Source organism: Thamnophis sirtalis, unplaced genomic scaffold, assembly GCF_051295495.1.
Source record: "Thamnophis sirtalis isolate CommonGarterSnake01/CBP01778 unplaced genomic scaffold, rThaSir2_p1.2 scaffold_4, whole genome shotgun sequence".
NCBI lineage: Eukaryota > Metazoa > Chordata > Lepidosauria > Squamata > Natricidae > Thamnophis > Thamnophis sirtalis.
Window position 1 is genome coordinate 101,765,729 of NW_028261384.1, and position 12,245 is coordinate 101,777,973.

At 36.6% G+C, this 12,245-nt stretch overlaps 1 protein-coding gene across 1 annotated transcript; it reads right to left on the reverse strand.

Annotated features, from left to right (window-relative positions):
- Window positions 1–1,407: 1,407 nt before the first annotated feature.
- Window positions 1,408–12,015, reverse strand: GNGT2 (G protein subunit gamma transducin 2). The gene is made up of 3 exons (XM_014074938.2): window positions 11,878–12,015; window positions 3,238–3,327; window positions 1,408–1,652 (listed from the first exon to the last, which is right to left on the reverse strand). Exons 2-3 carry the CDS (start codon window positions 3,319–3,321, stop codon window positions 1,527–1,529), a joined length of 210 nt encoding a protein of 69 aa, XP_013930413.1. The 5' UTR covers window positions 3,322–3,327; window positions 11,878–12,015; the 3' UTR covers window positions 1,408–1,526.
- Between the last annotated feature and the right edge of the window lie 230 nt (window positions 12,016–12,245).

The window sequence follows — 12,245 nt, forward strand, 5'->3', positions numbered from 1 at the left end:
GCTTGTATGAGGTTTCCACCAAATTAATAATAATAATGAATCAGGCTATTTCAGTGCTGCATGGAAAAATATGCATTTCTTAATTTAAAACTATTGGAGAGTCATCTGTGTACTTCATAACTGCAAAAGTTAGATCTGGAACTAAACATTTATTATATATAGTGACGTAATCTAATATCTGCTTTTGATAATAGAACAGAACTATGTCTGTCTCTGTCTCATTCTCTCTCTCTATCTAATCATCTATCATTACTTTTCTAAATGCTTTGCAATTCTTTTGTCTCTGAGTGGATGAATATCCTATCTGCAGTAAGATCTAAGTAGTAAAAGTAACAATCAAATGAAATGTTAGCTGTGTAGGAACATAGCAAAACTCAACTTGGAGAATAGCAGATGCTTTCCATTTGCAGTTTAGTCTTTTCAAGTAGCTTCTTCTCAAAGCTAATGTATTAAACATCAGAATTGAGATTTTGCTATACAAATGTGAATAGCTGAGCATTAAGAAGTGATATAGTTCCCAACATAATTTGAGACGTAGTTAGTTATGGTAATAGAAGAAAGCCAAGAATCATTCTATTATTTTAAGTAAATTTATTTAATTAAATTTATATGCTGCCATCTAACTATCCATCGATCTGGACTTTTTCACCATAACTTCATTTCTTATATTGTGTTTCTGTTATGGAGAGTCTGCTTTTCTTAGCCCAACTTGCTTTGTGGTGAGACCTTCTTGCATGTGAAGACTGTAGTTTAGACCAGTGTTTCTCAACCTTAGCAACTTTCAGATGTATGCATGTCAACTCTCACAATTCCTCAGCCTCATGTGTGGGACTTGAATTCTGCAATCTTAAAGTTACATTGCTTGAGAGATGCTAGTATTTAACAACTGAAAATAAAGTAGCACTTAATCAACTGGTGCAAATGGGAAAACTAACTTAAGTTACAAATGTTCTAAAAACAAAAACAACCAAAACAGTGTAATACAATTTAAGAATTAAATAAATCATATTTCTAAAGCCTTCCAGGTAGCCACTTGGCAGAATGGAAGGAGAGAGAAATCTTGAATAATAATAATAAAATAATAATAATAATAATATAATATAATAATCATAATCTTTTTTCTATTCTCTTTTTTTTTCAAGCCTGCATCATTTTTCCTGCAAAAAACAAAGCAGCTAATTAAAAAAAAATCATGGAATATGGAATATAGAAGAGTGATATATTTTGGAGATCATCTAGTCCACCTCTGCCTAGACAGCTTCAGGAAATATATACTTTATAAAGAGCACCTACTTATATATCTTGGTCATGAATTTGTTCTGGTTCCTTTTTTCTGAGGTACGATTAAATTCCCTCCTGCAGAAAATTTCTAAGGATGGGGATCCTGAGGCCCTTCTAATATAGCTGACTTCGGGGCCTAAAGGTTCCCCAATCTTAGATTCATTATATAGGGTAAACATAATTCATACAGTACTAAGTAGCATATAAAGAGAGCAGTAAAGATCTTCTCTTGGGTGGGGCCAGGGTCAGCTTATTGTACAACCTCCCTTCTCCTTGAATGGGTTCTTGTCTTCTGGGACCCCTTTTAAGAGAGGATCTTCTGCAGCCATAGATTCTATAAAGGTTCTGAGTTCTTTTGCTGTCTTGGAGATCTATGTGGAGGGAAAAAATGCAGTGTTTCATTTCCTGAACTTTTGATTTCTAATTTACAACCTCTAAATAGTATGATGGTCCTAGGGAATTAATAGGGAACCTTCCCGCAAGAGAATAAGGAAGAATAGTTTTGGAAGGCTTTGTTTCATTCTTTCTACAGTGTTGTGATTCTAAATAAGGGCTCAAACTGTGAGAAAAGCTCACTGTTTCTTCATTCCGTTTCTCAAGTTCTAAACATATAGATTCAAAATAAGATCTGAATAATAGAAGCATTTGGCACAATGGAACAATCTTCCTTGAGACCAAAACTTCTATGACTAGTCTTCCTAACTTCTTAAGAAGTCAGATTTTTTTATCCTCAAATTTCATATGTAACTTTCTTGAATTTTGATTAGATCAGTTTTCAGTGATCATTCAATACAGTTGTTTTTTTTGATGGCAAATTTTTAATAACTGTACATTCTACTCTGCTGTTTATAGCGTGTTTTTTGGTTGATTCTCCTAAATAGCTTTTAACATAGATTGTGTATTTATGTCCTAAAATATATTCACAGAAAACATGACTGTGTGGGTTGACTAATATAAAATTTGCAAATTATGTTAGCACTTCCAGTCTGACTAGTTGATGCCTTAATTTATCAAGTCTCACTTCTAAGGAAGAACTGATGAAGAAAGAAAATAGGAAGATTTTTGAAACTGTGCCACAATGTGAATTTTATTTTTTCCGTGCTCTGTGCTAATGATATTTTTCCTCATTTTGTCACAGAATGGCTTCCTGAAAGCCTTTAGAAGATGGGGAGGTTCATTTGCAGTCCCATCCGTCCATTCAGATGGAAATGGAGATATCATGGCTATTGCAACTTGACAACTTTTTTTAAAAAATTAAAAAATGGCTTTCTGCCTGGATGGCTCCCATGTATTGGGCATACCAGGGGTTGTGATACAATACATACCTATTTCCCTGGCTTAGCTGATAAAGGAAGAGAGCATATGGCTTAGTGGCTAATATAACTGCCTAATATGTTAATGCATCCCAGGTTCGATTCCCAGTAAGGGTATGGCTAGCTGATGAGAGCTAAATAGCTTGAAATAGATCTATACTAGTCTCCCTTTATTTATTTATCAGCACATATATATCTTGTAGGTTATCTTAATGCAATTTTGTATTTTAAACATGAAAATTTAGCATTGCTATTTCAATGAAAAATCATTGGAATGATAAGCAATATTTCATACAATGCCCTGTGAAGATCCAATTGAAACATGGAAACTACAACACTGCATGATATTCCTGGACCACTGTTAATTATTTCAGTGTGCCTTTCACAAGTTAACTTTCCAGTCTGTGGTCTCCTTTATATTTTATTTATTTGATTTTATTCTTTCCCTCTGACAATTTAATATTCTGCATTTCAGAAAGTATGATTATACTGACACCAACTGGCTGAACAAGAGAAAAACAACCCATAGGTTTCTATAACTTAGCTGGCATAACACAAAGCTATGTAGGCTAACACTTCTGAAGGGCTGTTGATGCAGAAGCACTGTTTTTTTTTAGTTAGAGGTACATCTAAAACCCATTACCATTTGTCTTTCAAGCTTCACTTCCTTCTTCAGTTGATCTAATTCCATTTGCTTTAGCTCCTTCTCACTCATATCTTGAGCCATTATGCCCTGTAATACAAATATCAATCCATATTAGCCCTCCAGGCAGAAACAAGCCATCTGTCAATCAACTACAAAAAGTTAATTTTGCTTATCAAATTGATCACAGTTAAACAGATGTAAACCTGGTTGACCTCTTACTTCAGCCCCCCCTTGGATTCCCATGTGCCTCCTATGGGAGGAATAATTCTGGAGGAAAGAATAATACATATTTAAAGCAAAAGCAATGAAGTGATCAACATGTCCATTTCTGTTTTTTGATGTTGACCTTCTTGGCCTCTAGGTTTATCATTTGCGGACTCTCTGGATGATCCTTCAGAGCCAAGGGATATCAGCCTCAAGATCCAATCCTTCCTCAAGGAATGATGAGCTACTGACCTTCAGAAATAAAAATTGAGTCTAGGATTAATTCCAGAAGAGATGTCCATTATGCAGTTCTGAAATTATAGTGTTCTGCTTGTAAATATCCATTGTTTTCTGCCATTTGCTTTTTCGTGTAATTAAAAAACCTCTAAGAGGACCGAATGATGGCCCCTTATCTTTCATTCTTGAATATCTACTATCTTCATGAAGTTATTTGAGAAATTCCAGACTAAGACTGCTCCCAGTTTTAACCTTAAGGTATTTTCCTGCTGCTTCTTCAATCTTTTTAACCTCCAAATAAATCTTATTAAGGAGGAGAAAAATGAATTGCTGCACACTGAGCAATTCAGAGGAGGAGGAACCCTGTGACAGAACTAGAAGATAAACAAGGCAAGAAAGCTCTGTGTTCTTTCTAGGAATGGCAAAGGGGAAAAGAGGTCAATAGTGTTTCATTGCACTTTTAATAACCTGGTAACTTGCATCTAATTACTATCTGATATAATTGGGGCCTCAGCCCAGGAAAAATAAGTGTTTGTTTCAAGGCCGTAATACAATCTTGACAGTTAGGATTTTCAATCTTATTAACTGAAATCTGTATTAAATCAGTTCTATAGTTAAGAGGCTTATCCAAAGTCCTGTTACTGCCACATGCTACTCTGATTAACATGGACCGGCAGATGTTTTGTGGCCAATCATCATACTTTCAAAATGTAATTTTGCAGCCTCTGAGAGTAGTAGTGTTGTGTGATAATAATGTGGTAGGGTCAATGAAAGAGTTAGGATTTGGGGCATTTTTTTTCATTAGTGTGATATGTTTGGACACTACAATGATCCAAAACCCAATGAATGGCTTTCTTGTAGTCATAATCTAAAATATAAAATAATTTAATATTTAATTCTTCACCTTAGGAAATTGTCTGAACCATCCAGCAGAGTTCAGAATCTCTTAAGAATCCTAAGGAGTTTCTTTTAAAAGATTGATCTCAGAAATTCTCAAATATTGGCTTGGGACAAGAGAAATCCAGATTCTAGTCCAGAGGTCTTCAAACTTGGCAACTTTAAGAACTGTGGACTTCTGGGAATTGAAGTCCACAAGTCTTAAAGTTGCCGAATTTGGGGACCCCTGTTCTAGTCTCTTTCAGTTACCCTTCATTAAGTAACCTTGAGCCAGTGACTTTTTCAACCAATCTACTATGGGTATTGTGAGCAAAAATAGAGAATGGGAACATTATGAACAAAGCCATGAGCTTCTAAATAAAAGATGAGGTTAAAGTAAGCAAACTTTTTTTTTCTTGAAGATTACAGCAGTTAAATTGGTAAGATAGGTAAGATTTTGTGTATATACACAACCATTGTCTTGTTTTTCTGCTTTGAAGTATCTTCTCTGAATTGCTTATTGTAAAATACTGTACGTGGAGTTGCCCTTGAAAACAATTTGGACAATTCAATCTGCCCAAAATTCAGCAGCAAAATTATTGTAAGAGCCTGGATGTTTCAATCATATCACAAGTGTTTTTATTTTCAGTCTAGTTCAAAATGCTCGTCCTAATCTGAAGTCCTAAATGATTTGAGGCTAATTATGTTTTTAAAGATTCTTTCTTTCTACATTTACCTATCAGGACTCTAAAAACTCTTCTGAAAGAGTCCTCAGGATGTTTCTGGCAGATGTGTTTCAGCAGAAATCTATCAGGAAAATCCACAAGGTAATCTGAACCTTCTGAAACCTTCAAAGATGGTTCTCATCCCGATTAATTTTAATTTTTTTAAATGACCTCCACTAATGTTTAATTTTCTGCTTGCATATTGTTTTATCATTACTAGTTTTTTGACTGATTTTTATGCTTTAGTATTTTATTAGTTAATTGAAACAAAACTGAAATAAATCCGGAGGATGATTATAAGTACGTAGGTGAGGAAATAAATAAGCAAACTCTTAAGCAAAAAAAGAGAGGTGGTGTCATCACAAACTTTGTTACTTTTTGTTTATTCCAATTGATGAAGGAGAAGGGGAAGAACTCTCTCTTACTGGAACACAACACAAAACAGGAACTTTTCTGAACAAAGCAAGAAGTATACTGTATACTCTGCTCACAAATCGAGAAGTTAATTTATGAACTTCTAGAAAGGTTTACTGTTAATTTTGATGCTGAGCATGGTGGTTAAACTGGTTGTGGTGTTAAACACAAGTGCTCTATATAAAGACGTCTCATGGCAAGAGTGAACATTCTATGTATAGGTACAATTCAGTGGTGGATTTCAAAATTTCTTAGAACCTCTTCTGTAGGTGTGGCTTGCTTTGTGGGAGTGCTTGCCAGCCATATGACTGAGTGGGAGTGGTTTGGCAGTCATGTGACTGGGTGGGCATGGCCAACTTTTACTTAGCAACCAAAATGTTGGCTCAGAAACTCAGAAGCACGCAAGTCTTAAAGCTGTCAAGTTACAAGACCCTTGCACCCCTAACCCTTTAGAAAAAAAAAACCTAAGGGTATTCAAACTTGACAGCTTTAAGACTTGTGGACTTCAACTCCCAGAATTCCTCTTCCAGTCATGTTGGCTCAGGAACTCTGGCATTGAAGTGTGCAAGTCTTAAAGCTGTCAAGTTACAAGACCCTTGCACCCCTAACCTTTTAGGAAAAAACCCCAGGGATGTTCAAACTTAACAGCTTTAAGACTTTAAGATTTAGATAGGATTCTTAGAGGTGGGCGAGGCAATTGGTGAGCCAGCCATCAGTGAGCGGAGGGCGGGGCAAGCGTGCGGACAGGTGAGGGGAGGGAGTTGGAACCGGTTCTAAACGGCATGGTAGATTTGTGGAACCTCTTCTATGGAAGAAGTTAGAACTGGCAGGAACCCACCCCTGGTACAATTTATCCCATGATCATGATCACAATATCTTTGTGTGAGGAATCACATGAAGTGAAAACAGAATTCTGTTTTCACAATACAGAACAGGTGGAAAAAGCATTGAGTTCCAAGGCAGAATTAGTGCAGCCTCAGGCCAAAAGCTTAGCTCAAAAGAGGTCAAACTATTTCATCAGCTCTTAATTTAAAAAAAAAAACTTCAGCCTAAACTAACTAAGTCTTTTGCAGTTATCTTTCCATGAGAAGACGATGCTCCAGTACGATGTTCATACCTACCAAGAAATTCCACCACTGAACTGAAAAAGAAAAACTTTCTGGAAGAAAACAATGGCAAATAAGTTCAATACTATTTTAAAAAAACATGTGACTCTTAAGCCAGAGAGTTTAGCTTGACTTTTTAAAGAGATTTTACTCTTAACTCTAGGGAAATGCTTGATTTTTTTTTAATGTGCAGATATTAAGAAGACATTTTTTTTATTTCAATTGGCACTAATCCAGTACATTCAGTATATGTTAGACATCAGTTGTCAGCCAAACAAACTGGCTCTGGTAGCCAGAAATAAAATAGTGGTCAAAATAGTGGGGAAGGATGCTTTACAGCTTTATATGTGTAGGGGTGAACACATGTTATTTGTTACCTTCTTAAGCAGGGGAATGGGGATACATAGATCTACACACGTATATTTTTACCTCAAGAATATTGACCTGTTTTTGCAAAACAAATCAGGAATAACATTTTTATAATCTTGTTGCTATTTGGGGGTAGGTGAGAAGTTGCCCTTCATGAGACTTTTTCCATCCATAAGATCCAAAGCGATTTATTTTGCTAATGAATTAAGCTTCTCCAGACGGAAGGTAAGCCTTATCGGTATTCTGAAGACTGAGGATGACAAGGAAGGTAAGGCAGACTTTCTTCAAGGTCATAAAACAAAATGAAGTTAGATTTTGGCATTCAGTGTATCTCAGCTTTAGACCCAAATTATTTCAAGACAAATCAGATGTTTTTTACTCTTTCCATCCCTTTTCTGAATTGTGTTTTTTCAAAAGACAATGGATTTGTTTTTTCATTGGGGAAGAAATTTTGCTTCTCACCCAAAAGGTTTCTTCAGTTCTTGGATGAGAAATGAAGCATCTTCCTCAAGGCAAAAACAAGTCCTGTTGCTTTTTTGAAAAAGCACCTTTCAGCTAACTGTGACCTTGTTGACTAATAATCTTCATAGACATTTTGTTTCTCCAAGATGCACAGCCAGAACCGGTGAATTCTGCTCTGATGGCTAGATTTTGGTTGAACTCAGTACAGCATGTAATTATATAATGAGAGCTTTGCAGAAATGGTAGTTCATATTGAAGTTTGAAATATGGTGTTTACAGAGACTATGGTTGTCTGAAGTATGATTAAAATGTTATTGCCCACCCAGTCAGGGACAATACTTTAGAACATCTTGCATTCTGTATGGAGATGGTTATTAAATCATCCTATAACTCAAAGCCTATGTAAGATTTTCAAGAGTTTAGTTGCTAGAATATGTGTTAGAACTTTTGTGTTAGACACGTATCTTAGAGCACTGGCTTTCAAATTTTAGGAATAGGGTCTCTATAGTGGGAATTATCAGGCTCAGAGAATCAGGACTGTTCATATAGGTTGCAGAATAAATGATTTATTAAAGCCTGCACACAAGAATCTGATGAACTAATGTTCAGCACTACATTGGTGCTAAATAGGTCAGTGGATTCAAAGAGGGCTGGACTTGGATTTCTTGTAGCAATGCAAAGACTCTAAATTGATGATGCATTTTATACCGCCTTCCAGTTCTGCCTGCTCTTCTCCTACAGGAATTATTGGAAACTGATCTAGAATCAATCCTGTTTCAACAGGGTTGGACAACTAATTTTCCCAAGGAGCCACATGAGGAACTGGGACTGTTGTGGGTGGCCAAACCAATGTAACCTGACTTGATATCCTTAAACTCCACCAACTCATCAGGCTGTTCCAGGTGAGGAGGGAGCATTGTGCAAGCACAGAAGAAGGCTTTCTCTCATCACCATCTCACAGTCACTAATTGACGGAGGGAGCTGACTCAATTTCATCTGCTCCCTGCGATGTGCTTATTTACATTTGATTTCTAATTTCTGATTGACCTAATACAGACTGGACAGGCCCAGCCAAAGGGCCAGCTGTGGCCTGGGACCATATCATCCCAGATCTGTGTTTAAAAAAGGTCCCAGAAATCAGTTGGGATATTAGCCATGATTAATTTGTTCCATTAATTTCAGTGGTTTTTTTCTAAGTATATCTACGTTTGTTGCTGATTAATGTTTTTATTTCATTCCATCTTCCAAAGGTTTCAGAGTAATATGCACAATTCTCTCGTCTTTACAACTAGCAGATTATATTGGGATAGCGCAATATTTCCCAGAATCCTTTGCAGCAAAAGTCAAGCTCCATATCAATGAATGTCTCAACACAAAACAATATCTGGTTATCCTCTTCTCTGTTGATAAGCTCACTGAACCTTCTTGGCAGCAAAAGTAACCCATGGCTGAATTTAACTACAATGTCTTCATTGTCCCAGAATTATGCCCTGGCAGCAGACCAAATATTCAAAGTTTTGAATCCAGGGAGTGGCAGAGATATTATGAGTTATGACCAAGGGATTTCTGATAAGTCGACATGAAAAGCACTCATTGAGCTAAAAAACTAGAAAAACAAAGGCAGAATGAACATCCAAGAAGTGAAGATGGGTATTGAATTGAATTTCAATCTGGAAGGTAGATAAGAGAGAACGATTTACACTGTTTTCACTCTTCCTGCTAAGAGTCGTTGCTGTTATGTGCTGCATCCATAACATGCTGTTTTTCCTTTAGTGAATTTTATCATTTGGACCCCAATACTGATCAGAGTCTGCCTGAACCAACAAAATCAGCCAGTGTTCCTTGTGCCAATGCCAATAACATTTATTACAAGGGTAACTGACAGCAAGATGTATTGAATAATAATTGACAAATTATCCCAGTGGAGCATTTACTTTTCAAAATTCATGCTTATTATATGAGATTATCATCAACATACTGATCACCACATATAAAGGAATAAAGATTGAACTATTCTTAACAAAGGAAATCATAAGAGTAGCACCAAGCTCTGCTAAGGTTTGTGCAAATCTATTACATCAATTATTTGAGGAATAAGTTCCTTAATGCAGAAGGCCAGTATCATCATTATTTCATAATGTTGAATCCAGACTAAATGGATTTCATAAGGTAGATTAGAACTGACTGAAAATTTAAATTCAGGTGTTCTGTGTTACATTGTGAACCTTTTCCCTTGACAATACAAGTCGTGATTTGACTTTTGTGTGACTTTTGTGTTACGTTGGAATGAAGTGATGCACACTCATCTTGATAATGCAGGTGGCAGGCGCATATGAGTATATATCCGTAACCTACTATCATGTTCCTTTCATGTTTCTGTAAAATGATTTTGCTTTTCCATCCCCAAATCTGAGTATAAAAATGTTTCAGAGTACATATTGCAGTGTATGAATTTGCAGCAAAAAGATATATTTCCAAATTACACTTATTTAACAGCAACTTTCTGGCTTCTATCCAATAAATCTGGACAGAATAAACTGCTATAAATTGGAATATGTATTACCAAAATTTTTGTTTCTATTTCAAATGGCACCAACTAAATTGGATAAAAATTTTTTTAAATCTTTGGAGACAATAGTGACTCAATTTATATGGCAAGAAAGCACGAATCAAAGCCCAAATATTGCAAAAACGTAGAGAACTGGGAGGCTTCGGAGTACCCAACTGGGAAGCATAACTATAACGCAGCAATCATGACATGGGTGAAAGATTGGGTGATGTTGAGTAGAAGGCGCCTATTGGCTATAGAGGGACATGACCTCCCTCAGGGATGGCATGCCTCCCTCTGGCAAGAAAGAGACACCCCCCCATAGGTATTTCATGGGACATTATATTCGGAAGACTTTGATGGGGGTCTGGGAAAAGATGAGGAAAAAATACTATCTTAGGGTTCCGTGCTGGTTGGCACCATTAGAGGCCTTAACACATCCCAGTGTATTTAATTGGACAAGAAACATAACATATAAAGATATGACAGAAGATGGCAACATGAAAACAAAGATGGAATTAGAGCAGCAGGGCAGGAATTTGGAATGGTGGGAATATTTACAGGTTAGAAACAGGTTTAAAAGTGATAAGGTACGTTTTGGGATCTATCCAAACCCTCAGGGGCTAGATAAGATTTTGTTTGGTGGAGACAAGAAAATGCTATCAAAGATTTACCAATTTTTGACCTGCCAAGATGCTAACGAAGAGATGGACAAAAGCCTTCTAATAGCATGGGAGAGAAACCTTGGCTATGAAATTGAAATGGGCAAATGGTGGGATCTATGGAGTAAGACTATTAAACTTACAATATCTACAGCATTCAAAGAAAACATATACAAGATGGTTTATAGGTGGCACTTTCCCCCAACGAGGTTAGCCAAGATGTTCCCTGGGTTATCTCCATTGTGTTGGAAATGTGGAAGAAAGGATGGCACATTCTACCATATTTGGTGGTCCTGTACTGAGGCCACGAAATATTGGAAAAGGATTAAAAAATGGCTAAAAGAGGTTACCGGGGCAAACATGGAATGGAGACCCGAGAACCTTCTACTAAGCATTAAACCAGAAAACATAAGCAGTTCAATATGGCATTTGAGCCTACATATAATTGTGGCTGCAAGAATAACCTATGCACAATTTTGAAAATCCACTACCATACCGTCGGAAGATGCTATAATTAAAAAGACCTATGAATGTGCAGAAATTGATAGAATGACGGGTTGGCTGAGGGGCAAAGGAGAAACGGAACATTATCTTAGCTGGAACTTATGGTATATGTGGGCGACAAGGAGAACAGCAGGGACTTAAAATGGGGAAAGTTAAAAGTGAACATGGTATTGTAATAGATCCCTGAACTTTGCAATGAGAAGATGTGGCTTAGAGACCTAACAATGAGGAAGGAAAGAAAAAAGTTGGGCTGTGAATGACTGTCACCGCGGGGGGGGGGGAAGGGGAGGGGGGTTGTATGTTTAAAATTGTATTTGTATCTGTATGCTCTACGCTTAAAAAAAAATGTATAACTAATGAATGCCGATACAAAAGGCTGTATATTTACTTTATATTGTTATGTCTGTTTTGTCTTTTCTTATGTTGTTGTATTTTTCTTTCTGTTTTTAAAGGTAATAATGTTTAATAAAAACTATATTTTTAAAAAAATGGAATAAGTTTTCCATTCTGTGAAAGAAAATTAAACTTACCTCTTGTGAAGTGGTTTTTCTTCCAAATAATCAGGGTGCCTTAGATATACATTTGCCTTAGCTGGTGAGACAAGATCTTCTGTCACCTCCACTGTTCTGCTCAAAAATGTCTTTGTAATGAGATAGGAGCTCATTTTGGTACTGATTGTATTCTGTCCTTAATCTGGTAATAGGCTCAGCATATTGGAACAGGTCAGGTGTTCAGAATTAACCTCAAAGTCCAAAGTAAGCTCAGACAGATGGCATATTTGGGGAAGTTGATCAGTACTCAGCAGAACGATAATGATGATCTAAATCAGTGGTTCTCAACCTGTGGGTCAGGACCCCTTTGGGGGTCGAACGACCCTTTCACAGGGGTCGCCTAAGAC